This window comes from Thyridium curvatum (genome assembly GCF_004353045.1).
Source record: "Thyridium curvatum strain D216 chromosome Unknown NODE_3_length_876553_cov_77.224826, whole genome shotgun sequence".
Classification (NCBI taxonomy): domain Eukaryota; kingdom Fungi; phylum Ascomycota; class Sordariomycetes; order Thyridiales; family Thyridiaceae; genus Thyridium; species Thyridium curvatum.
Genome location: NW_022156758.1, coordinates 139,206 through 162,179, shown reverse-complemented (window position 1 = coordinate 162,179; position 22,974 = coordinate 139,206). Strand labels below are relative to the sequence as shown.

The window sequence follows — 22,974 nt, the reverse complement described above, 5'->3', positions numbered from 1 at the left end:
ACCAACGCCAAATGCCATGAACCTCGTCTTTGCCAGCAGGAATGACAAAGCGCAAACGCCAAGGAAAACAAGCCACCAATGAATAGTACATGCTGATCATACACGGAATATCATCCCATCGTCGTATTCCGTTTCCTTTCCTTCCCTTCTCTTCACCTCTTCTACACGGCCACCATGTCCATCTCGTCATCATCCTCCAGCTCAGCCGACAGAGACTTGTCCCTGAGGAACTCATGCTCGAGGGCCTCCTCGGCGCTGATGCGGCGCGAGGGGTCCAGCTCGAGGCAGCGCTCGAGGAAGTGCACGGCGAGCTTCTCCTCGTCGTTGAGGGGCTGGCCCGAGTCGATGCGGCAGGTGCTCCAGAGGATGATGCGCTCGAGGGTGAAGCCCTGGGAGCCGATGGTGGGGATGGTGGTGTCGAACATGCAGCCGTGGAGGTGGCCGGCGGCGCGCATGCGGCGGGAGCCGAAGATGGTGGCGATCTCGATCATGGCCTCGACGTCGTCGGCCGAGTTGAAGAAGGGGAAGCGGCGCGAGAGGATGGTCAGCAGGATGACGCCGACAGACCAGATGTCGATCTTGGTCGTCTGCTCGGTGCACTTGAAGAGCACCTCGGGGGCGCGGAAGCCGCGCGTGCCGGCGCGGTTGGCGCGGCGCGAGGGCCGCGTGTCGTTCTTGGGGTAGCCGTTGTGCGGCGCCGAGGGCACGTAGGCGGCGCGGAGCTTGGCCTTGCGGGTCTGCGCGTCCTCGTGGCACAGGCAGGGCTTGGACTCGGACCCCTCGCGCTCGGCGAGGCCGAAGTCGACGAGCACGCCGCGCTTGGCGTCTGGGTCGTAGAGGAAGTTGGTGGGCTTGATGTCGCGGTGCAGGATGCCCTGGGCGTGGACGGCCGAGAGGGCGGTGAAGAGGCTGCGCAGGTAGATGGCCATGTCGGGCACCGTCATCTTGCGGAAGTAGTCCCGGAAGTCGCGGTGGCGGAAGTAGGGCAGGATGGCCACGACCTGGTCCGTGTGGCGGAAGGCGGTGATGAGGGGGCAGACCGAGTCGCAGTTGCGCAGGTCGTGCAGCAGCTCGAGCTCGTTGAGGATGCGGTGCGGCGACGACGTGACGTAGATCTTCTTTATGGCGACGTACTTGGGCTTGCGGCGCTGCTGCGGCTGCTGGGAGGTCTGGCGCCCGCCACTGTGACGGGAGTCGAGGGACGGCGAGCGGGTGGGCTCGGTGAAGCGCTTGATGGGCGGGGGCGTCCATTTGTCGTTGTCCTTTTCGAGGTCCCAGCTGTTGTCAAACCGCTCGTACTGGAGATCTTGGGCCTTGTAGACAGTCGAGAATGTGCCTTGGTCAGATATGTCAGCAGGGGTGTTCGAATGGCTCAGTACAATCAGTTGTGATCTACCTTCGCCGATTCGCTTGATGAGCCTGTACTTGTGCAGGAAGCCCGGGAACGTATCCTGTAGCTTCTCCATGTCATACTGGACGTTCTGGTCTATCGAGTCGTCGTCGGAGCTCTCCGAGGCGTCATCGTCTTCCTCGGGCTCCTGTTCCTCATGCTGCTGCCGCTGGTGTTGTTGTTGCTGCTGCTGCTCGTCGTCCTCGGGCTGCTGCTCGTCCGTATAAGCTTCACTTTGCCGGACGGCGTCTGTCTGCATCTCGGTCTCCTCGGTTGAGGGTACATCTTCGTGGATGTCGAAGGACTCGGCACGACGCCGGCGTGTGACGGCAGCTGCCATTGTAACTGTAACAAAGGCAGTGCAGCCAGCAATTGCAGGGCGAGAGACCAGACGTCTGCAGCTGTGGATGCTGTCTGCCCTGCAAAGAGTGCTAGGTAGGGAAGGGGAGGGAGGGTAGGTAGAGGAGAAACAGCTAAAGTAAGACAGGTTTCTCGCAGTGATTCTATGTTGCTCGTGGAGGTGCGTCTGGCCTCAACTGCTAGTGGTGGGCGCGGAGGTGAGGAGGGGTGGTGTAGGTATGCCGGTGTATGGTCGGTCTACGACTGGACGTACTTCCAATTGCTCACTCGTGTGTGGTTGTGCCCGCTCATACAAGTACAGGGATAACTACCTCCATAGCAATATAACTAGGTACACCGTACATGCCACCCATGTGGTGGTGCTAAAAACGAGCGACGCGCCTGGTATCGCCATTTTTACTGGGTCCGTCCGCCACATCGAGCGCTGGAATTGGCCCACTGGCCGCCCGTGGTGGAGGGGCACGCGTCCGAAACAGGCAATCAAGAAAACAAAAACAAGTCGTTGCTGGGGTTCGTGCGGTAACCAAACTCGCCAAACAACATCACCACCGCCGTTGCCAGACCATACAGTTGCCATCAACGGGTGCCTGCCTGCAACGAAGTCAATCCGGGCGCAAGTGCTGCCGGGTTCCAACATCTGACCCATTGTTTGATTCTCTCTGTATTCTCTAATACTCTCTCCCTCTCTGATACCCCCGACATCACCGCTGGATCGCGCATCGCCGTTTGCGCGCGCCGAGTCCAGCCATGGACAACATCCAATTTGATATCAACGATGCGCTCAAGCATTACATGAGCGACCCGGCCACGATCCCGACCCCCGAGGCCGATGCCGCGCTTTTCGACTGCGAGAACGATCCCGAGGCGCTGACCAACGGCGTCATCAACCCCGTGCTCAACCCCATCGTCGATGCCGTCGCCGAGAGTCCAGATGCCATCACGCGCAGCGCGCATTTCGACTCGTTGCAGTTCCTGCTGAAATACGCCGCCTTTCTTCCCACACACGCGCTCAGCAAGGTCTTTGATCTCATCACGTCCGGCCTCGCCGCCGAAGCCGAAATCGTCCACCACGACCTCGAGTCCGACGAGCAGGACCTGATCGCCCACCACAAGCAGCTGCTCGAGATCTACGGCTTCCTACTGCAATGGACCATCGCAGCCGTCGAGACCAAGTCTGCCGAGAAGTCGTCCTCGGCGCCCGTCGCGCGAGGTCGCGGCAAACCCAAGGGCAAGAAGGGCGCCGACCAAGAGGGCAGCTGGGACTCTGCTGCGCAGCTCCAGACCTCGCTCGACACCATGTGCAAGGTGCTGCGCTTGAAGCTGGGGAAGATCTTCCTGACCACCTCGGAGCGTGATACCTTTATCGGTCTGTTGACCAGGCCCGCATACCTCATTCTGGAGAGCGAGCAGCGGGTCAAGTCGACCTCCATTCGCATGCACACATTCAAGGTGCTGTGCATGGCCGTCAAGCACCACGGCCACGGCTATGGTACGTACTCTATCTTCCTCTAGCTGAAGGATAATAGCAATCAACTGACATCGAACAGCCGCCCAAATATCTATCGTTCAGAACTTGACCTACTTTGAGCACTTGTCAGAGCCCATGGCCGAGTTTCTGCACATCCTGTCAGAACAATACGACTACGAGCAGTTGGCCAACGACATTCTAGCCGAGCTCAGTGGCAAGGAGTTCAGCAGTAATGACACCAAGGGACCCAAGTCTGTGTCATCTTTCATTGTCAAGCTCTCCGAGCTGGCGCCCAGGCTGGTCATCAAACAGGTGGCTTCTTTGATAAAGCAGATGGACAGCGAGGTAAGCAGTTTCACAGACAAGTTCCCCGCCGACAGAATTTTCTAACGCCGTCTTCAGTCATATACCCTTCGTTGCGCATTGATCGAGGTCTGCGGCAACATGGTAGCCTATCTGAGCAAGCAAGATGAGCGCGGAGAAGACCACAAGTCCCAGCTGAACGCTTTTTTCACTGTCCTTGAGGAGCGGTTCCTAGATATCAACCCCTATTGCCGATGCAGGACGATCCAGGTCTACGTCAAGCTGTGCGACTTGGAGATGAAGTTTCCCAAGCGTCGCCTCAAGGCGGCCGAGTTGGCGAACCAGAGCTTGGAGGACAAGAGCAGCAATGTCCGGCGGAACGCCATCAAACTGCTCGGAAGCTTGATCAAGACTCACCCCTTCACGGCCATGCACGGGGCTCAATTGTCAAGGAAAGACTGGCAAGAGCGTCTGGACAAGGTCGACGCAGAGATCAACGCGCTTAAGCCACCTGCGGGCGCTCCCGAGCTGGATGGTGGCGACAAGGCTAACACCACGGTCGATCCCGAGCTGCTGGATGAGGCTACCCAGATCGAGTCGCCCAAGAAGCACCCCTCGCAAATGACTGAAGAGGAGAAGATGGAGGTCATCCGCAAGGCCCAGGAGGAGGCCGCCACCTCCGAGGCCATCAACAAGCTCACTCTGACCAAGAAGTACTACTCGGAAGCACTCAAATTCATCGACATCCTGCACGACGCCACCGAGACCATTTGCCAGCTGCTTGGCTCAAGAAACAAGAGCGAGGTCATTGAGGCTATGGAGTACTTTGAGATTGGTGATGCCTACAACATCGAGAAGAACAAGGTCGGCATTCGGCGTATGCTCAGGCTGATCTGGACCAAGGGCAACAGCGACGAAGGCAAGGGCGTGCAGACTCACCTCATCGAGTGCTACAAGCGCCTGTTCTTTGAGGCTCCTGACAATTTCAGTCCCAACGACGCGGCCAACTACATTGCCAGGAACATGATCAGTCTGACCTTTGGTGCCACGCCGGCCGAGCTTACCTCACTAGAGCAGCTCCTGGCCACCATGATGAAGGGCGGCATGATCCCCGACATCGTCATCGCCAAGCTCTGGCAGGTCTACGGTATCCAGAAGAGGGAGATCTCCCGGACGCAACGTCGCGGCGCCATCATTGTGCTGGGCATGCTCGCCACCGCCGACCCCGGCATTGTTGTCGGCGAGATGGAGACCATGTTGCGCACCGGTCTCGGCCCCCATGGCCGTGGCGACCTGCAACTGGCCAAGTTTACCTGTGTTGCGCTGCGGCGCATCAACCCGATCGGCCGGCAAGCTAAGGACTCGCCGATCAAGTTCTCGCGGTTGCCTAACGACCACGCCGTGCTAGCCAGGCTTGCCGCTATCACCGAGGTGCCCACCGAGAGTAAGGAGTGGTTTGGCGTCGCCGAGCAGGCCATCAACGCCATCTATGCCATTTCCAAGCACCCCGACGTGCTCTGCTCCGAGATCATCCGCCGCAAGACGAGGATGGTCTTCTCGCCCCAGGCCTCAAGGCCCAGCTCTCGAGACGAGACCAAGACTGTCGAGACGGATGCCGCTGGCAACACCACCGTGATTGGCCCTGGTCAGCAACCGGGTGCCCGCCCGAACAGAGACGGCACCATCGGTCTCTCGCAGCTCCTCTTCATCGTGGGCCACGTCGCGATCAAGCAGATTGTGCACCTTGAACTCTGCGAGCTCGACTTCAAGCGTAGGAAGCAGGAGAAGGAGAAGACAGCTGCGGCGGCCAAGCTTGCCGAGGAGGAGAGCCGGCGCAGCAGCAAGGCCAGCAAGGAGCCGGCCAAGAAGGAGGAGCCGGCCGACGAGCTCGACCTCATCGGCGGCACGTCGGAGGACGACTTCACCGAGGCGATGCAGCACATCCGCGAGCGCGAGCTGCTCTACGGACCCAACTCGCTGCTGGGCATGTTCGGCCCGCTCGTCAGCGAGATCTGCGCCAACAACACGACGTACCGCGACAAAGGGCTGCAGGCGGCGGCGACGCTGTGCCTGGCCAAGCTCATGTGCGTGTCTGCCGAGTACTGCGAGGCCAACCTGCCGCTGCTCATCACCATCATGGAGCGGTCCACGGACGCGACGGTGCGGTCCAACGCCGTCATCGCGCTGGGCGACATGGCCGTGTGCTTCAACCACCTCATCGACGAGAACACGGACTTCCTGTACAGGCGGCTCGCCGACGCCGACGCGTCGGTCAAGCGCACGTGCCTCATGACGCTGACGTTCCTGATCCTGGCGGGCCAGGTCAAGGTCAAGGGCCAGCTGGGCGAGATGGCCAAGTGCCTCGAGGACGAGGACAAGCGGATCGCGGACCTGGCGCGCATGTTCTTCACGGAGCTGTCGACCAAGGACAATGCCGTGTACAACCACTTTGTCGACATGTTCAGCCTGCTGTCGGCCGAGAGGGCGCTCGACGAGGAGAGCTTCCGCCGGATCGTCAAGTTTTTGCTCGGGTTTGTGGAGAAGGTATGTTACTCCATCATTATTATCATCACCAGAAGGAAGGAAATACGAGAAGTGTGTGTGGGAATCGTGCTAATGCTTATGACAAAAAAACAGGACAAGCATGCCAAGCAGCTGGCCGAGAAGCTGGCGGCGCGCCTGGGCCGGTGCGACACGGAGAGGCAGTGGAACGACGTCGCGTTCGCGCTGGGCCTCCTGCCGCACAAGAACGAGGACATCGCCAAGGTGGTGGCCGAGGGCTTCAAGATTGTGCAGGTGCCTGCTTAATTTGGGATCGATACACAGGTCTCACTGGTGTGACGTTTCATGTGTACATAGTTTCGACGGGTTGGCAAACGAGGTTGCATGCTGGGCTTTTGTTTTGGGTTGGAAACTCGGGCGTAGCCACTGGGAGCAGGGAGTGTTCTTTTGATTTTTGTAATGTCCATGGCTTGCTTGCGAGAGATTATGAGACTGAGAATTTACGAAGAACATGTGTTCTGGAAAGACTGAACAACTGTCCAGTGCGTAGTGGCCAACTGGAGTTGCGTGCCGTCGTCGCCAGACCTCCGTGCATGCGAACCTCTAACCTTGCATCATCTACCTCGCCAGACCAAGGCTCTGCAACTTCTTCTGAAACTGATTCTTTTCCAGTCTATCTCGTCACGCGGGCCCTCCTCCGCCCACCGCCATTCTCTTTATGTACAGTGTTTACAACGGGCTCTCCCCAGAACCACAAAAAGCCATCGTGGTATGCTGGTCTTCCTTTCCTATCCTTTCTCGACCCCCCTCCATCTCGCCAGATTCTCTCGACATTTACTTGGTCACCTTCTCCGGGGTGACGGCAAACGTCGGCCGGACGTACCGGTCCGAGTTGTAGACCTTCATGTTCTCGCCCAGCAGCTCCTTCTCGCGCGCCTGGTCAGCCAGGTGCCGCCGCACCAGGTCGCGGTCCTCCTCGGCCTGCAGCAGCGGGATCAGGTGGATGCGGGACCACATCTTTTCGCGCGCGAGCTCGCTGTGGTTGATTGTCGCATGGGGTCAGCCATTGCTTGCCCTTTTCGCGGGAGTACGTTGTGTTTGTGCATGTGGTGTCGTCGGAGCACAGACGACTCAAAGCGGGAGAGGGGGGGAGGGGAAGACCTACTTCTGCTCCCGGATGCCGAGGGTCAGCTTGTACCAGCCGAAGCCCATGACGAGGCCGGCGCCGAGAAGGAGGGCGGCGGGGCGGAAGCCGCGGGCGGGGAGGTTGCGCTGTTGTGAAGGAGGAGAGATGGTTAGCTGTGTGTACTTTGATGATGATGATGCCAACGGCCCTGGTGTCTCCAGTCATGTGTTTGCCCGTCTGCCATTCGCGCCTGTCCCCTCCCTCCTCGCATCCTGTTCTCTAGGAACGACGCAATCCAGCGGCAGAGAAGCCAGACACCAGCCGGGCCAGCCGTTGATGTTCGGGTCCCAATGTTTCGTCTCCTCCTCTTGCCGATTACGTTTGGCAATGGCTCGCATGGCTCTCTCCATTCTGTAGACTGACCCGTCCTGACCATCTCCCCGTCGCTTCGCATGCCCTCTCCGTTGTTGACTGCGACTGTCCCAAACACCACAATCCCAGGCCAATCCCCCTCCCTCCATCATTCCCCAGAGACACCGTCCACCACTCAGCCGGCCTGACATCACTCGACGAGTTGACTCACCTTGTACTGCACGGCTCCGTAGCCGCCAACGGGCGGCATGTCCTGCGGCATGGCGGGCGAGTCTCTCGGGGGTTCGCGCTGAGGAACCCTTCCTCCGATTCGATAAAAGGGAAAGTGTGAGGTTCGGTCTGTCGTCTCGCCCCTTCCTCTTGTTTGCGGGGTTAGGGGGTGTTCAATTGAGCGTGGAGGTTCGGATGGCTTGCTATGATTCTCGGGATGGCTTCGCTCGACGTCGGCAAAAGCGAAAGTGTCGTAGCTTTCGATGGGCAGAGAGACCCACATTCGTTTTGCAAACATGGGGATTTTGATTGGTTCAAGACCAAGAGAATATTATGTAAGCCAGACTTCCGGCTCCACTCATGCGGCATCACCAGTTGCTTGGGGAGGCGCGCAGGCGCGACCAGCAAAGCTGCCTTCACGAACTCAAGAGCGGATTGCTTTCCAACAGGCATAAAATAAAGGTCACAGTAAATGTTGGTAGCATCTGCAAGGGGTATTCAATAAAAATTTCCAGATTTCATCTGCATCGCAGCTTTAGTAGAGATCAAAATCCGGATGTTGCAATATGGTATTTTTATTTCTAGCATGTTAATTACAAACCATGTTAAAATAATACTGGAATAACATCCAAGATACATCAACATGACATGACGTTCCCAATTCAGAGTAGTTCTCGCTCACGATTGCAGTGCATCACACATAAATACCATCCATTCATTTTCATGTACAAGGGCAACACTCTGCCGTGTTTGTATTGTATTGTCATATCATAAAGGCCAAGCATCGTCAAGAACGCCGGCCCATGGAATCTGCTCTCTGTCTCAATGTCTTCCTCTCCGCACAATCAGAAGGGTATCGCGTTACAAAGACCACCCTATCGTGCCCACCTGCCTTGACTGCCTGCCTCCAAGCAGCAAAAACACCGTCGTCGTAATAATAAGAAGTACACTGACCGACGAAGAGCCCCTCACATAACAAAACACACAGTTCCCGGCCGCCGCTGTGCTTGCTTCGCCAATGAGATCACCCGAGACTCGAGGTCAAAAAAACGCCTGCCCGACAAACTCCACCGGCTTTGCTACTCTACAAGATATGAAACGATGCCTTTTATGAACGCTCCTTGTTCAGAAGAGGCACGTGCCCCGTATGACACTGCTCGGGATCACCCGCGACAGCTTCTCCTAGCTCTGCTCTGCCGCCGCACTCGCCGTCGCCGCCGCTTCCGCCTCGTCGGCCTCGAGCTCAGCCATGAGATCCGCCTCGAGCTGCGCGTCATCAATGTCGTCTTGATTGTCGGCCACGATCATGCCCGCTTTCTGTTTCCGCAGATCCATATCGGCGCCGCCATTCACCTGCGGCGTGGGCAGGCTGTCAGCACCATTGTTAGGGGCTCCATCGCCGCCGCCCGGAGTCTGCACCTCCCTGAGCCCGGATGCGCCGCGATTCCTGGCTATTCGCTGCTTCTTGGCAATCAGGCTTTCCGTCCGTGACCCGTCGCCGTCAGATTCGCTGTCTTCTTCGTGTTTGCGCTTGGTGCCACCGGCCGAGAGAAGCGTCGTGTCTCCTTCACCTTCGGCCTCGCTCTCCATCTCCGACTTGCCGTCTTCGGCAAACTCGGACTCGTCTCCGTCTTCGTCCGCGAGGAACTCGGCCAGCTCGGCATCAGCATCGGCCCAGTCAAACGTCTTGAGGTCATCCATAGGGCTGCTGGCGTCATCGAGCTCGCGCTCCTCCTCCTCCTCCTCATCCTCACCATCGTCATCGTCGTCCCCATCATCCGCGTCTTCGTCATCATCGTCCTCGCCCATCTGTCCAGACGGGTCGGATACGATAATCCGAAACTTGTTCCTGCTCTGTCCCGTCGGATCGTCGCTGTCGTCGGCGTCTGAAATAGTCTCGGCATCTGTGGTCTCGTTCGTCGCGGCGGCTTTGGCACGATCGGCTGGATGAACATCAATCTGATAGGTTTGTGTGTTAGTGATTGTGGCTGCGGTGAAGTAGCTGATATAACGGTGGCGTACTAGGTATGGCGTCTCGTCCAACTTTGTCCACTGGCTCAACGAGTCTGCCAGCCAATTTTGGTTGACGATCTTGATGTGAGGGATCTGAGCGGCTTGTCGGACCTTAGCCGTCCTCGGCCGGTCACTGCTAATGACCAGATGAGTGATGTGCTTGCCTACTCTTGTATGAAGAGAAGCGCCAAAGCTCTGCACCTGCAAGCCAATCTCAGACGTCCTCACATCGTAGCCCAATGGGATTATGCCCGACAATACTATTGACGTTCCCTTCAGGACCTTGGCCTTGAGCTTGTCCAGGACATGGCCAACATCGGGAACGAGCGGTATATCGCGACTACTCCTGCCTCGGTTTTGAGCGTCGTATTCCTCGTAGAAGGTCTCGTGTAGACCGAGCAAATGCTTCTCGAGAAAGGCCAACTCCTGATCATTGTCAAGTAGTAGATGATGTCGATGAGGCACTGGTGTCTGCTGAGGCTGATCGCCGTTCGGCGCAGGAATGGGAGTGGCTTCGGAGTCTTCCTTGTCGAGCTCAGCCTGCAGATGCGCCAGAGGCCGATCCTTAATCTGCTTCTCGAGGGTCCGCTCCTGCTCCTCCGTCTGCTTCTGAATGAGCATGGTGTCATCGCCACCGCTCATGCGGGCAAGCTCCTCTAGAGCCGACATCTTATCGGGAGTGCCGTTGACCGTGGCCTCTGGTGTTCCCTGCGCCTGTGCGCCATTGGCAGCGGGCGGCGGGGCGCCAGGGGGTCCCTTGAGCAGATCTTCTCGTTTCGGAAGGAAGCTGGAGTTAATGTCTCCAATGCCTTTGAAAAAATCATAGGGTGTGACTTTGATGAGGTTGGGTCGATTGCGGGGCCAGACATCGGCACGGTCGTCGATGATGACAACCATGTTGGTGCTGACGGGGAAGAGTCGTTGAAGGGATTTGGCCGTCATACTGCCGTTCTCGTCACGGCTGATGACGCGGTTGGCAAAGAGCGCCTGGTCGGGGTCGACGAGCTTGGCGACATTCATGGCGTACGCACGGGTGCCCATCGTGTAGACGTGCAGCTCGTACTTTTCAGCCACGCGCTTGAGGAAGTCGTGGAGGCCCGGCCGCATCTTGATGTAATACCAGCAACCGCTGGCCAGGCCTCGGGGACCGTCGTCGTTGAGCTGAAAGCTCTTGACGTCCTTGACGGCTTCGTGGTTGGGATTCGAGGGATCTCGCTGCCATTCGCCAATGGTGGGCTCGATGCAGGCGTGGATGATGGTCTGATCGAGATCGACAACCAGGCTCAGCTTGCGGTCCTGTATTAACCTCCTCTGCAGCTCGTTCTCTGCTTTGGCTGCGGCCATCTGACTGACCGTCAGACTAGTCTGGTCGTGCGTCATGTTTATGGGGGCGCGCTCGGTGTCACGGTGCTCGCTGGCCCAGTTGACCTCGTTCATGTCCTTGCCGCACAGAGCGCAAAGACCTTGAAACTGGATCTCGTGGGTACATGCTTCCTCGACCGTTATGCAAGGGCTGTCAGAGGCGACAACCTGGCCCGGTTGGAGGTGCCAGGCGATGAGCTGTCCGTCTTCGGGAGCATTCCACTCGGCGAGGCTGGTCAGCTCCTGGGTTTCTAGCTCGCCGGTGTCCTTGTTGTGCAGCTCCTTGAGCCACTGGAAAGAATATTGTAATACGGGCTCCTGCCTCTTGACCTTCTCGCCAGCGCTCTTGTAGAGCTTGGTGATTTTGATGGGGTATTTGAGGCGGGAGCCGAGGGTGAGAAGCTTCTCGCCCTTCTTGCCTCCGGCCATGGCAGTGTCAGGGTTGCGCCGGTATCGGGTTCGAATGGAGAGGGAAGCAAGTCTGCGCTCAAGCGCGGTGTCGCCTGTTGTGAGAGGTGCCATTGTCAGCAAAGAATAAGGACACATAACACGATGCAATGGGGAATAGCAGTGGAGGTATGGCGCTGCTGAAGATCAAGATATGGAGATGCTGTGTGTGTATTGAAGTTCAAAGGGTAATGAGGAACAACAAGAAGACATCTATATCGATGAAGAAAGGCGCATAATGCAACCGGCATAGGATGAACCACCAACAAAGGATGGTCTTGTGGTGATGATGCTTTGGTAGTAAAGGCCGGGATGAAAGACATGCTCTCCAAAACAAAACACCAAGACGTAAAGCGATGATGATGGCGATGATGCAGGGGACATGCGGATGCGGAGTCGCAACTCACCAAGTTAGAGAGAAACTTCCAGCGTCTGGACGATCACGAGGACGGTGGAAGTTGCGATGTGGAGGGGATGACGAAGGAAGCGACTGAGCGGCTTGTTATTCCCATGGCAGGGCGGCCTCTTTGTTGAAAGACGGGATCGAAGGCGGAGGCGGCAATGGCGCAAACGGGCTTGGTTTGCGTGGTTGCGGATCGGCCTTGGGAAGTTGGAGGATGGAGGAAGGAGATCCGATTTGGTAGTAGCGGCGGTCCTTGTGCCAATTGGATTCGTCGCAGCGCGCGAGGTGGCAGTTTGGGCGCGTTGGAGTGGCCGGATTGGGGATTGGCGACGTTGAAGACGGCGGTGATGCTGATGTTCTCGGCTCTTTCTTTGTCTGGTGGCGGCTCATGCGACTCGCGACAGGCAAGATGGGCAGGAAACAAGCAAGCAGCAACAACAGCAGCACCAGCAGTGGTGCGAGCTTGGGGGCTCCAGAAGTGACTTTGATGGGTTGCCCTGGGGTACCCTCGCGAAGGGTATCTTGTTGGCGTCAAGAGGGCTGCAGAGCTACCTACAGCTAATGTAGATCAGGCAGAGGCGGGTACTTTGAAACTGGTGGTAACTTCCTGGTTCGGTGGAGAGGGGTAGCTCGCTGAGAGGGCAGGTGCTCCCGGCTACTTAAATAATGAGGTGAATCAGGCATGTCGCGCACAGGCCACAAGACGGGCCAAGCTCCCCCTCAGCTGGGCCCTCTTTTTCTATGTCACTCCACTTTCTCCCTCGCGCCAAACACCAACCATAGCCGAGACCATTCTCAGCACAGAAATTGGCAGGGCCTACCTTACCTAGTAGGTGCTTTAGTCAATTCAGTCACCAGCATCATCATGAGATCTCCAACGTGCTCCAACCCAACCGTTGCTTGCCGTGGTTCCGGAAAAGAACCTCAACAACAGACGCCTACCTGACTCATTCTCATATTTGCAAGAGTTGTTGATCCAAGAATCGACAATAGCCATGATCAACACATGGGAGCATGATGTAACTGCTGACCTGGTTGGTCAATGGCTACCGTCCGGAGATTGAGCCGCATCGGGCCCGTATATTGGTGTTCCACGAATTGGCCTCGATTGGCACTCTAATTGCGGGACTGATTACAGATAGGGAGAACATCAAACACTACTGGGTGCCTGATCGAGGTCGAATTGGATTCAACGTTGCGCTGCAGGCTGATGGTTCCTACACATGGTGGTATAGGCAGATCCATCATCATGATTGATATGTATTCCATGGCTAGCCAGTTAACCTACTATCAATTCCTGAGTAGAGAATGGCGCAGAACGTTCATTTTCATTCTAGATCCCAAGTTGCAAGGACTCAAGAGCACGGTATAACTGGACCGCTGAGTTGTGCAACAGAGAAGACATACGCATCTCAAAGGGGGCTATGGCCATATATTTCACCATTCAGGTGATCCTGTTGCGCTCTGGACAAACCAAATTGTGAATCAAATCCATCATCGAAGCGCAGTCGTGGATTGACAAACGCAACTTGTCGAGTTTCTTGTTGCCTGGAGCGTTCTTGTGTTGTGTCGAAAGACCAGCGAAATGGTGGGGGTGAAAACATAAGCCCTGCGTTTCAACACTTCGGCCAGTGATCGGACCATCACCCACACGCAGTCATCAAAAGCGAGTAAAGAATGGGAATACCCACGGCCCCAGATGATGGATCTGTTCGGCAAAGGAGCACCTCTGGCCTAATTGAACGGACGAAGACCCCCGCTACTCGGGAAACCTTGAAACGTGACTTCGCACGTCTGGGCATCGAACCGGGCGACGTCGTGCTTGTCCACTCCTCGCTCCGATCCCTGGGATGGGTGAGCGGAGGACCCGTGGCCGTCGTCCAGACGCTGCTCGACGCAGTCGGGTCGGACGGAACCGTAGCGATGCCAGCCCATTCTGCTGACCTTACGGACCCGGCCAACTGGTGCGATCCTCCCGTCCCGACGGACTGGGAAGAGATCATTCGCTCCACCATGCCCGCATACGACCCGGCCACGACACCCACTCGCGACATGGGAGCCGTCGTCGAGGTGTTTCGTACCTGGCCGGGGACTCTGCGCAGTTCCCACCCCTCTTGTTCGATGGCAGCGTGGGGCCGACACGCGGAGGAGATCACGGCGCGTCACAAACTGAGCGATCCGCTGGGACCCACGTCGCCCTCAGGCGTACTCTATCGTCTCGACGCCAAGATTCTACTGATCGGAGTGGGCTTTGACCGTTGCACTGCTCTGCATCTTGCAGAGCACATTCGATGGCCGAATCGGCTCACCGTCGATGAGGGCGCACCTCTCATCGTGGACGGACAGCGACGTTGGGTGGAGTTTAAGGTCCCGAGGGTCATGGATGATGAGGACGAGTTTCTTGCCGTCGGCGCTGCTGCCGTAGTCTCTGGCGTGGCAAGACTGGGAACCGTCGCAATGGCCCAAGGCTTCATCGCCCCCATGCCGCAGCTGGTCGATTTCGCTGTCGACTACTGGATCCGGACGCCACATCCCGCCGAAATCGATGATCACGGCAGTGACGATGCCAACATGGCTGCAGTACCAAGGGACGATTAGGTATACTCATGCTGAGAAAGGCTCTGGTCCGGTAAGCCTCTCATTGAGGCTTCTGGCGGCGCCTGTAGTCACGTCCTTTATTATCTTATTAGAGACGTTGTAAGAGTTGGGACATGGGCTGCATCTAAAGTGAAGATCAGTGTGCAACAGCGAAGGTTCACAAATCCCAGAGCTACCATGTATTTCATCATAAAGGTGATCTTTCGCAAATCTCAGCAGATCGAAAGGGGCTAAAGCAGTCAGGCTCGGATGCCGGAATCATGGTTAGACTAAGTAATACTTGCCCTCGATCTCATGGCTCAGGACGTGTCAATATCTATATCGTTGGTGTAGTTCGGGTTAAGAGGAACCATAATACCATGTCATCGCCTGTGGCGGGCTCGTCTCCCTTCACCGCAACCATTTCTCGCCTGGCACTGACTTGATAAAGAGACTGGAGGAGAAGCTGCGGTTCTAGTAGCGGCAAGATGTACCAGAGGTCGGGTCTTCGGATTGCCGATTGTGCGATGGCGTTTGTGGGAGCATCTTGTCTCGATGACTGCTGCTGATCAGGAAGCCTCAGGAACAGCACAGCAGACCAACAAGAATGGAGACCAGCCCACCCCTGGGATGGCGACTGCGATACTGGTAACAGATACACTGGCTGCTAGTCCAACTTCACAACCAACAGTGGCGGTGATGCTGGCATAGCCGTCAAAGCTCCACGTGAGAAGAGTAAATAGATATACATAGGGTTGGGCTGGGATCATTGTTCTACACGAGGCTTGGGCGGTGGCATCACTGTGGATAAGAATGACACCCTGGGGCTCGTGCTAACTATGGCTCAGGAGGACCTGAAGACGCTCTCTGGAATTATACGCCACGAAGACTGGAGGAACCATCGGCAAATGTCGCTGAGCGGAATTCTTTTGAAGCTGCTCAGTGGATCGCGGTTATCAGGGATGGTCAGTCGAGTCTTCTGATCTGGGATCTTCACTGCCAAAACCATTTTCTGACGATATGCAAGGAGTCAAGCGAGCTATCTCGTGCTACAACTCGGAGCGTACACTCGTTAGGGGAGGCATGTGGAGCTATCAAGACATTGTAAGGTGGCTCACGTGCAACAATTCCACTGGAAGAGACATTATTTTGGCTCTGGCGGCTTCCGCGGGATGGAACGTGTGCATTGCTGCTCTGGATGGGAAGTTCTTTGACGAGCCCGCAAGAGTCTCAGTTGTCCTAGGGGACATAGTGTGCTTGCCAACCTATCTGAAACAGCCAGAAGCTATACGGCGTTGCACCTGTGGGGGATGGTGACATTGACAAGGTAGCATAATGCATCTGGTTTCGTCGTGCTCAGAAACATCATTGAGCCCGGGCAACTAAGGAAATCGTAGGAGCAAAGACTGCCCATGTCGTAGCAATGACCTCACGTTGGCCACCGTCACATAGAGCGCTTGGTGTTCTACGAAGTTCTCTCTATCGTTCTTCTCCTGGCAGCAACAATGATACAGTACACTGATCGCACCGCAGACCACACTCAACTCAACCGAACTCATCCCCCTTCCTAGAGACGTACTGGGGAAATCTTTTTCCAGTGCTCTTGATCAAGACCTTGGCTGTTCCACAGCATTCGTATGGAATCGCCTGGATATCGTATTTCAGCTAGAAAAGTTCATGGCGCACGAAAGGAGACATTTAGTCAGGTGAAACAGGGAACCTAGTGTGCTTTTCAATGCGACTACCTGAGCTACAGGCCATATCGGGAAGAGATGTCGTCACTTCGTGGTGGGCCCGCATCTGGTGGGCAACCATGTCTTGATCAAGTGAGCATGTGGGATTGATAGAGTGGTGTCGAGCATAGTGGTGTGGTCAAGGGAGTCATCTGGTGCAAAAGAATGAAGTACATGCTATAGGACAAGGCAGACAGACAAACTATCGTCCTGTAGGTGGCCCAGACCGGGAGGCAAACACGAGTGGTATGGGCTGTACATAGGGAGAGGGTGTGTGGGCGATTGCCAAGGCGTAGGAAACGTGTGGAGAAGCGAGCTTCTGTTCTTTATTTGGATATAGTGTGCAAGTGGTGGTCGCCTTGGGATATATGAGATGTGACGGGCCTTTCTCGAGGAGAGCAATATTGAGAGCAAAGGTATTCTGGCACGATGCATGCTCGGAGGAAGGAGAGGGAGTCAACGATAACGAACAAGCCCATCCCGAGATTGCTAGGTTGATGCCGACCGGGGAGACAGAGATGTTGCGGACCCTTGGATCTACAAAGTGCAGATCAGTGTGCATTTGCAGTCGAGATAAGCCTGTTCGCCCTGTGACACATCCCGGCTCGCACACATTGCGTGCGCGGCACTTGCGGCAGACGATCGCCGCCCGGAGCAGGGGTGTGGTCCGTAGGCCAAAACATTTCCCTCGCTCGTACTCTCAACAGTTGCGGGGTGAGCCGCAACAGAGTCAGACAGACAGAAAGTAAAGTCGTATTCTACTTAGTTAGTGTTGGAGCCGGCGATGTCCTCACCGCCGTCGCTGCAACACTCCAAACAGTCCCCGGCCTGGTCTGGTGGGATGGTGTTGAATGGTGTCTGGATGTCTCGGCTGCTGAGAGCTGACCAGGATGCCGGCAAGAATTCATGTACTTGTACTTGTGCGATACAGAGGACATGGGTATGCCCTTTGAGCGAGATGATTCATCATGGAGGTCTCCTGTCCTTCTTTTTTTTCTCCGGTGACAGAGCATTTGATTCACGGATCAATGTACCCTCACAGGATCCGCCCTCAGACTGTGGCAGCTTGCACAGCGACTGTCCGCTAAAAAGGTACGAGCCGCTCCCCGCTATGGCGGGCCTTTAGTGTGGTGGAGCCACCTGGGCACGGTCCGTACAGGGGGTGTCACAGGGATCCCCTCCCCTACCGAACCCTACGACCGCAACGCCACCATCGTCTGAGCTTCGGCCTCGTCCACTCTGGCTCGCTCCCTAAGCGCACACACACCGCCCACCAGCGCCCACACACTCCTGCCTCGTGTCTTACACCCAAGGGAGACGAGCCATCGGTGAGCCTCCAGTCTCGCTCTGCTTGGCCAGGCGCACCTCCGGAAGACGCGGGCGCAAGTACACAGAGGCACGATACCTGCCATCAACGGCGAGTGCAACCGCACCGAGACGAAACATCCCGCAGTGCTGCCGTGCTGCGTCAAAACGGCGCACCTGCTGATGGGCCCTGGGGAAGCACGTCAAGTACGTAATGCTCTGAAGGGCAAGGGATGAGCACACTATCTCGGATCCATGATACAAGTACATGGTAGCAAACAGCAACTACTTGTACGTAAAGGATGCTGGCGTGCCGGCGAGGACGGAGTGGCTTGGCCTCTCAGTGGGCCGTTCCGGAGGTCATGGGAGCCGTAGGAGGCATGGCCTGGACAGTTAGGGTGGCCCGTTTTGTCTGGATGTGATATCAAACGGGCCTAGAGTGCATCAATAGAAAGCAGCCATAGCTGAAGTAAGGTAGGTTGGCTGAGAATCATCGTGGACGCACGCTCTGTGATTGGGTTTGCCCCCGTAGGTTTTCCCTCTATTCCATCAAAGGCGGCTGCCACTGGGGATGGCCCAGGAAAGGAGTATCTGGGCTGCCTGCCCTTGCCCTCATAATGTTCCGAGTCGATCGCATCGTGGGGTTGCTCCTGCCTGAAACAGGCCGGAAGAGACGGCGAGACCAGACTGGAGGCGGTGTAGACTTGAGGTCCTCCGCTCTTGCTCCGGGCGTCATGGCAGAGTCATAACGATATCTGATCTGTCCCCAGACCTGGGTGCGTTTGTCATGGCGCACCACATGATGCATGTTTCTCTGAATCCCCTCAACACCATCATGGCCGGATCCAGCAGGCCAAGCCACCATGAGAGCCTCTCCACCACACCCACTGGACCGACGCGTGCGCGCACACACACACGCACACAACCGCACACAACGCGCACCGTGCCAGCCAGTTTCGCCCCAGCTCCAGCTAGTTGCTGATCCGACTCGGAGAACGCCAAGCTGAGAGCCACAAACAGGATTGCGTTCGAGCTGAGGGTAACTTGGCTGGAGCCGTCCGGCTTGCCTTGGGTTCGGTAACCGCCATCATACGTGCGGCGACGGACTCACGAAAGAGGTGAATTCGCAGCCAGAAGCAGCAGGTCTTCTCCCGGCACGGCGACTGACTGATTGATCAGAACTGAACCGAGCTGCTCCCGACTGACCCCCACTGCCTCCCCACTGATCATTCAACGTCCCATCCCATCTCACTCTCACGTCTCACTGCAGCGTTCAAGACAAGTGATCAAAGACGGTGCGGATCTAATCTAGTTGTTGTACCTAGCCTCTGCCTCCGAACATCCAAGAAGGGGAGGTGGGTGGGTGTGCGGCCTGATCCAGCACCCCCAGCATCCACGGCACGAAACCATGTCGCTTACACCTGTTGATTGGCCAGGACACAACCCCAGGCACACCCCGGATCCAGGATTCTTCTGGGACGACTGCCTCTCAGGTGTACACTGCCTCCTGTGTGTCTAGGTGTACCCCAGGAAGAACAACGACAGCAAGACGCAGAGCATTCGTAACCAGCCGGACTTTGGAGGTCAAGTCTGCTGATGGCGAGGAGGAGAAGCAAGATGAGGAGGTCGACCCGAGAGGTATTTGGATGGAGCACTCCGCTCTAGATAAACCTGGTAGACATCTCCCGACACACTTCCATCTTATTACCCAGGTCTGGGTTATTGACCTCTCCCCTCGCAGGCTCCTCCTCTCCCTCTACCGCATCACGTATCAGACCTAAACCCTGACATCCCTGGCTGCAGCTGGATATCCAAAGGCGAACCGAACGCACACACGCAACCACATTCGGCAATAAGCTAGCCCCCTTGACACTTGATAGCGGCGCGACTGCGTGCCCATCTAGCTACTATCGGCCTGATATCTTCACCTTGCCTTGGAATCTGCATACTCTTAGTCTCTAGGCGGACTCTTGTTTCCCCTCACCTCCATCACGGCCTGCCTGGGCGCGTCCACCGCCACGCCTCTCGGAGATCCGCCTTCCTGCTGCTGCCGCACTCCGTACTTACATGCAAACCCATGTTGGCCTTACTTATGCACTCCTCTCCCATGGTTGGGCGACGCAGTTGAACTCGCATAGCTCCGTGGACACCTGGATATCTGGACCCATTAGGTGCCATTCAAACTCCTCTGACGGCTCTATCCGCTGTCTGAACTTTCCAACCTTATCCACGGACTTTCCCATCCCTCAAACCACAAACCGCATCTCGAGAAACTCAAGAATGTGGTAGCGAGCATAGCGTCATTTTAGGTCGTGCCTGGTCTGGTCTCGCTCGTTTTTGCTATCTTCCACCGCCCGCAGGCCACCCCCGACCCCTCTATTTTGCAACCCGCCGCCCCCGAGCAATTGCGGTGCCCCTCTCCAAATCAAGCCTAAAAGAAGACGGAAACTCCAGCGGCGGGCGTCACTTTGGAACGCCTCGAGCTCTTTTGCGTGTCGCGCGTTTCGTCTGAGTCGCCCGCTTTTGGGCCGGATTGACTGCTGCCCTGGCGTCGGTCCGTCTGGAACTACAGCCAACCTGACCTACCGGCCGGTTAACGCAATTCTTCTCTATCGACCGCTACTCTATCGCACACCCGCACCACCCGACGGCGCTCTTGTCGCCTGTTGCCGCCCACAAAAAGCCATGCCTGCTTCGAATTTACCTGAATACCGGCACATGCGATCTGGCAGCCTCAACATCCCACCCCAGGCCACCACCACGCACAAGGGCACCATGAATCCCGCGCCCGCCTCCCAGAGATTCGAAGGGCCTCGGAGCCCGCCCAGTGAGTTTTTGCAATCCCCTGCCCTGCCCGGATTGATTTGGCCCTCCGGCCTTAGGCTGCTCTCTCCCTCGACTCATTCCGTCCCGCCTGTGCGACGAGAATTGCCGATCGGGAGCCGCAATCGGGGTCGAGCGCACACGCGCCATCATGTCGCGTGGGAGAAAGCAACCGCCATTTGACTGACAGCCCTCTCTCTTGACAGACACCTCCCACGTCCCTTGCAAGTTCTTCCGTCAAGGCGCCTGCCAGGCTGGGTCAGCGTGCCCGTTCAGCCATGACATCGGCGTCGCCACCGAGACCGTCTGCAAGTACTTTGCCAAGGTATGAGCCCCTCCTCCTCCTCCTCGCCTCTGCACCGACGGCCGGACTGGAGCCTCGTCCGAGATTGTGACACAAGGACAGCCTTAAATCGTTACGAGATTCCATTCTGATCAATCTTGTGCTACAGGGCAACTGCAAATTTGGCCCCCGATGTGCCAATATCCATGTTCTCCCCGACGGCCGCCGAATCAATTACCACAAGAACGGAGTCACGATAGGCAATGCCTCGATCAACCTGGGCAGCCGCGTGAACCCCCCGACTTTCCCGCAATCCTCCAGCAGCGCCCTCACCAACTCGTTCATGCGAGCCGACGGCGTCCCACCCTACACTGCTGCGAATCCCTACGGCGACGAGAGATTTGACCACCAGCTCGACCGGCAACCGAGCATGGAGAATGGTCTGCCCACCATTGATACCACATATTCCGCCGACCCCACCTCCAACTATGGCTCGCCCCGCGAAGACGACCCTGGTCGGCTCGGCCTGGGCCTGTCGCCAATGAACACCAAGGTTCTGTCTGTGATGGACGCGCCGCTGCCGGCATCGTTCGATTCGAACGGCATCTCTCATGCGGCACGCTACGGTCCCTGGCCGGCCTCGGTGCCGTCCCAATTCGGTCTCGAGTCGCCTTCGCCGTCCCTGCACAACGCCAGGGATGACCGCACCTCCGAGACGCTCAAGAACCTGCGCTCTTCCGCCTTTGGCGGCGATCAATTCTCGACCTTTGCCTCTGCGCACGATAGCAGCGCCATCGGAAGTAGTCCGCCCGCAAACTGGGGCGTGGAAGAGCACTTTGGAAAACGGGCCATGCACTCGAGCTCGTTCCGGTACGCCAAGCCGAAGCTCATGAGCAGTAGCGCGCCCAAGGTCGACCGCGACTGGGACCAGGAGTTCATGTTCCTGGAGGAGGACTACGTCCCCGGCTCGCTCGCTAACGAAGTCCTGACGCCGCAGGAGAAGGCCAGGAGGGGCTCGATACGTTTGACGGAGGAGGAGAAGGCGAGGGACATCCCCACCGGCTCGTCGCTCACCAAGTTTGGGAGTCCGATGAACTCGGGCAGCCCGAGCCGGTGGGGCCCGCTCTTCCAGCGGCAGAGGGAGGAGGAGATGGAGTCGGGCAGCATGGGCCGGTCGATGAAGCACGCCGCGGCGTCGGCGTTTGGGCACGTCGGCAGCCCGCTGCGCAACTCGAGCCTCGCCACCGACGGTGAGCTCAACAGCATGCGGCTCAACGGCCGCAGCCGCTCGGGCGGCGAGCCCACCTCGGCCCTCACCCAGCAGCTCCAGCGGACGCGGCTCTCGGACGACGGCAGCGGCGCCGCCGGCGCGTCGAGCAGCCCGCACCTGCACCCCAACGCGGCGGCGGCCAAGGCGGGCATCGTGGGCATCATCGGCAAGGAGCGGGAGCGGGAGCGGGGACTCGAGAGGCACGTCAGCAGCGGGTCCATCGGGTCCTCTGTCACGGGGCGGTTCACGACGCCCATCGACGAGGAGGACCCGTCGTTTGTGTTTAGCATGGAGGAGGAGGACGAGGCGCAGCTGAGGGCGAGGAAGAGAGCTTCAGGCGGTGGTGTCGGTGGCGGAGGATGGAGCTATGCTGGCATCGCGGCGGGGAAGCATTCGTCGGCCAACGGCGGCGGTAGTGGTGCGAATAAGAGTCGGCCGGCACCTGCCCAGTAGGAACGGGTGGGTGCTGATGCCGAGTCAACGATACCTGATGGCCATGCGCCGCCGCAGCCATCGCCGTGGCGGGCTAGGTCGACGACGCTTTGAAAGGAAGCTCGCTGCCTTTTCGTCTCGTGGTCGCTGGAAGCCCTCTTCCTTTGAGTCAAGGAAAGATAGAGCAGGTTTGCCCGCTTCGTTTGGTTTTCTTCCAAACCGCAAAAACCCAAGACACACCCGACCCGACGGCGCCTGGCGTACATGACATCACTTGGGATACGATTACATGCATAGCATACGAGACACCCACCTCGGAAGATAGACAGACCGTCGCATTCTCGGGGCGGACGGGCCAGACGGCAAGAGAAAACAAAAACAGGAAAAGAAGCGTTTGCTTTCTGGATGGCTGGGCTGGCTGGGTGATTTGAATGTTATTCAAGCGAAGACAAAGCGAAGACGATAGAGACGGGAGTTCTCATTTTCCCCTTTTTTATGAGGAGCATCAATACCGGTATTCAAAAATACGCTATCTCTTGTACTCTGCATCATCTGTTTTCTTGGGATTTCTTGAATAATTTATTTTCGGCTTGTG

At 57.3% G+C, this 22,974-nt stretch overlaps 6 protein-coding genes across 6 annotated transcripts; 3 read left to right on the top strand and 3 right to left on the bottom strand.

Moving 5' to 3' along the window:
- Nucleotides 1–161: 161 nt before the first annotated feature.
- Nucleotides 162–1,730, bottom strand: E0L32_000738 (uncharacterized protein; the record flags this gene model as incomplete). Its single annotated transcript, XM_031142122.1, has 1 exon — nt 162–1,730. The coding sequence occupies one exon, from the start codon at nt 1,728–1,730 to the stop codon at nt 162–164; it is 1,569 nt and encodes a 522-aa protein (XP_030994272.1).
- A 767-nt stretch (nt 1,731–2,497) lies between these two features.
- Nucleotides 2,498–6,329, top strand: E0L32_000737 (uncharacterized protein; the record flags this gene model as incomplete). The annotated part of the gene is made up of 4 exons (XM_031142110.1): nt 2,498–3,239; nt 3,298–3,563; nt 3,621–6,065; nt 6,159–6,329. The coding sequence occupies 4 exons, from the start codon at nt 2,498–2,500 to the stop codon at nt 6,327–6,329; spliced, it is 3,624 nt and encodes a 1,207-aa protein (XP_030994271.1).
- Nucleotides 6,330–6,857: 528 nt separating this feature from the next.
- Nucleotides 6,858–8,029, bottom strand: E0L32_000736 (uncharacterized protein; the record flags this gene model as incomplete). Its single annotated transcript, XM_031142099.1, has 3 exons — nt 6,858–7,059; nt 7,189–7,295; nt 7,733–8,029. 3 exons carry the CDS (start codon nt 8,027–8,029, stop codon nt 6,858–6,860), a joined length of 606 nt encoding a protein of 201 aa, XP_030994270.1.
- An 884-nt stretch (nt 8,030–8,913) lies between these two features.
- E0L32_000735 (uncharacterized protein) lies at nt 8,914–11,628 on the bottom strand (the record flags this gene model as incomplete). The annotated part of the gene is made up of 1 exon (XM_031142088.1): nt 8,914–11,628. One exon carries the CDS (start codon nt 11,626–11,628, stop codon nt 8,914–8,916), a length of 2,715 nt encoding a protein of 904 aa, XP_030994269.1.
- Nucleotides 11,629–13,633: 2,005 nt separating this feature from the next.
- Nucleotides 13,634–14,554, top strand: E0L32_000734 (uncharacterized protein; the record flags this gene model as incomplete). Its single annotated transcript, XM_031142077.1, has 1 exon — nt 13,634–14,554. The coding sequence occupies one exon, from the start codon at nt 13,634–13,636 to the stop codon at nt 14,552–14,554; it is 921 nt and encodes a 306-aa protein (XP_030994268.1).
- Nucleotides 14,555–20,256: 5,702 nt separating this feature from the next.
- E0L32_000733 (uncharacterized protein) lies at nt 20,257–22,400 on the top strand (the record flags this gene model as incomplete). The annotated part of the gene is made up of 3 exons (XM_031142066.1): nt 20,257–20,398; nt 20,601–20,719; nt 20,847–22,400. The coding sequence occupies 3 exons, from the start codon at nt 20,257–20,259 to the stop codon at nt 22,398–22,400; spliced, it is 1,815 nt and encodes a 604-aa protein (XP_030994267.1).
- Between the last annotated feature and the right edge of the window lie 574 nt (nt 22,401–22,974).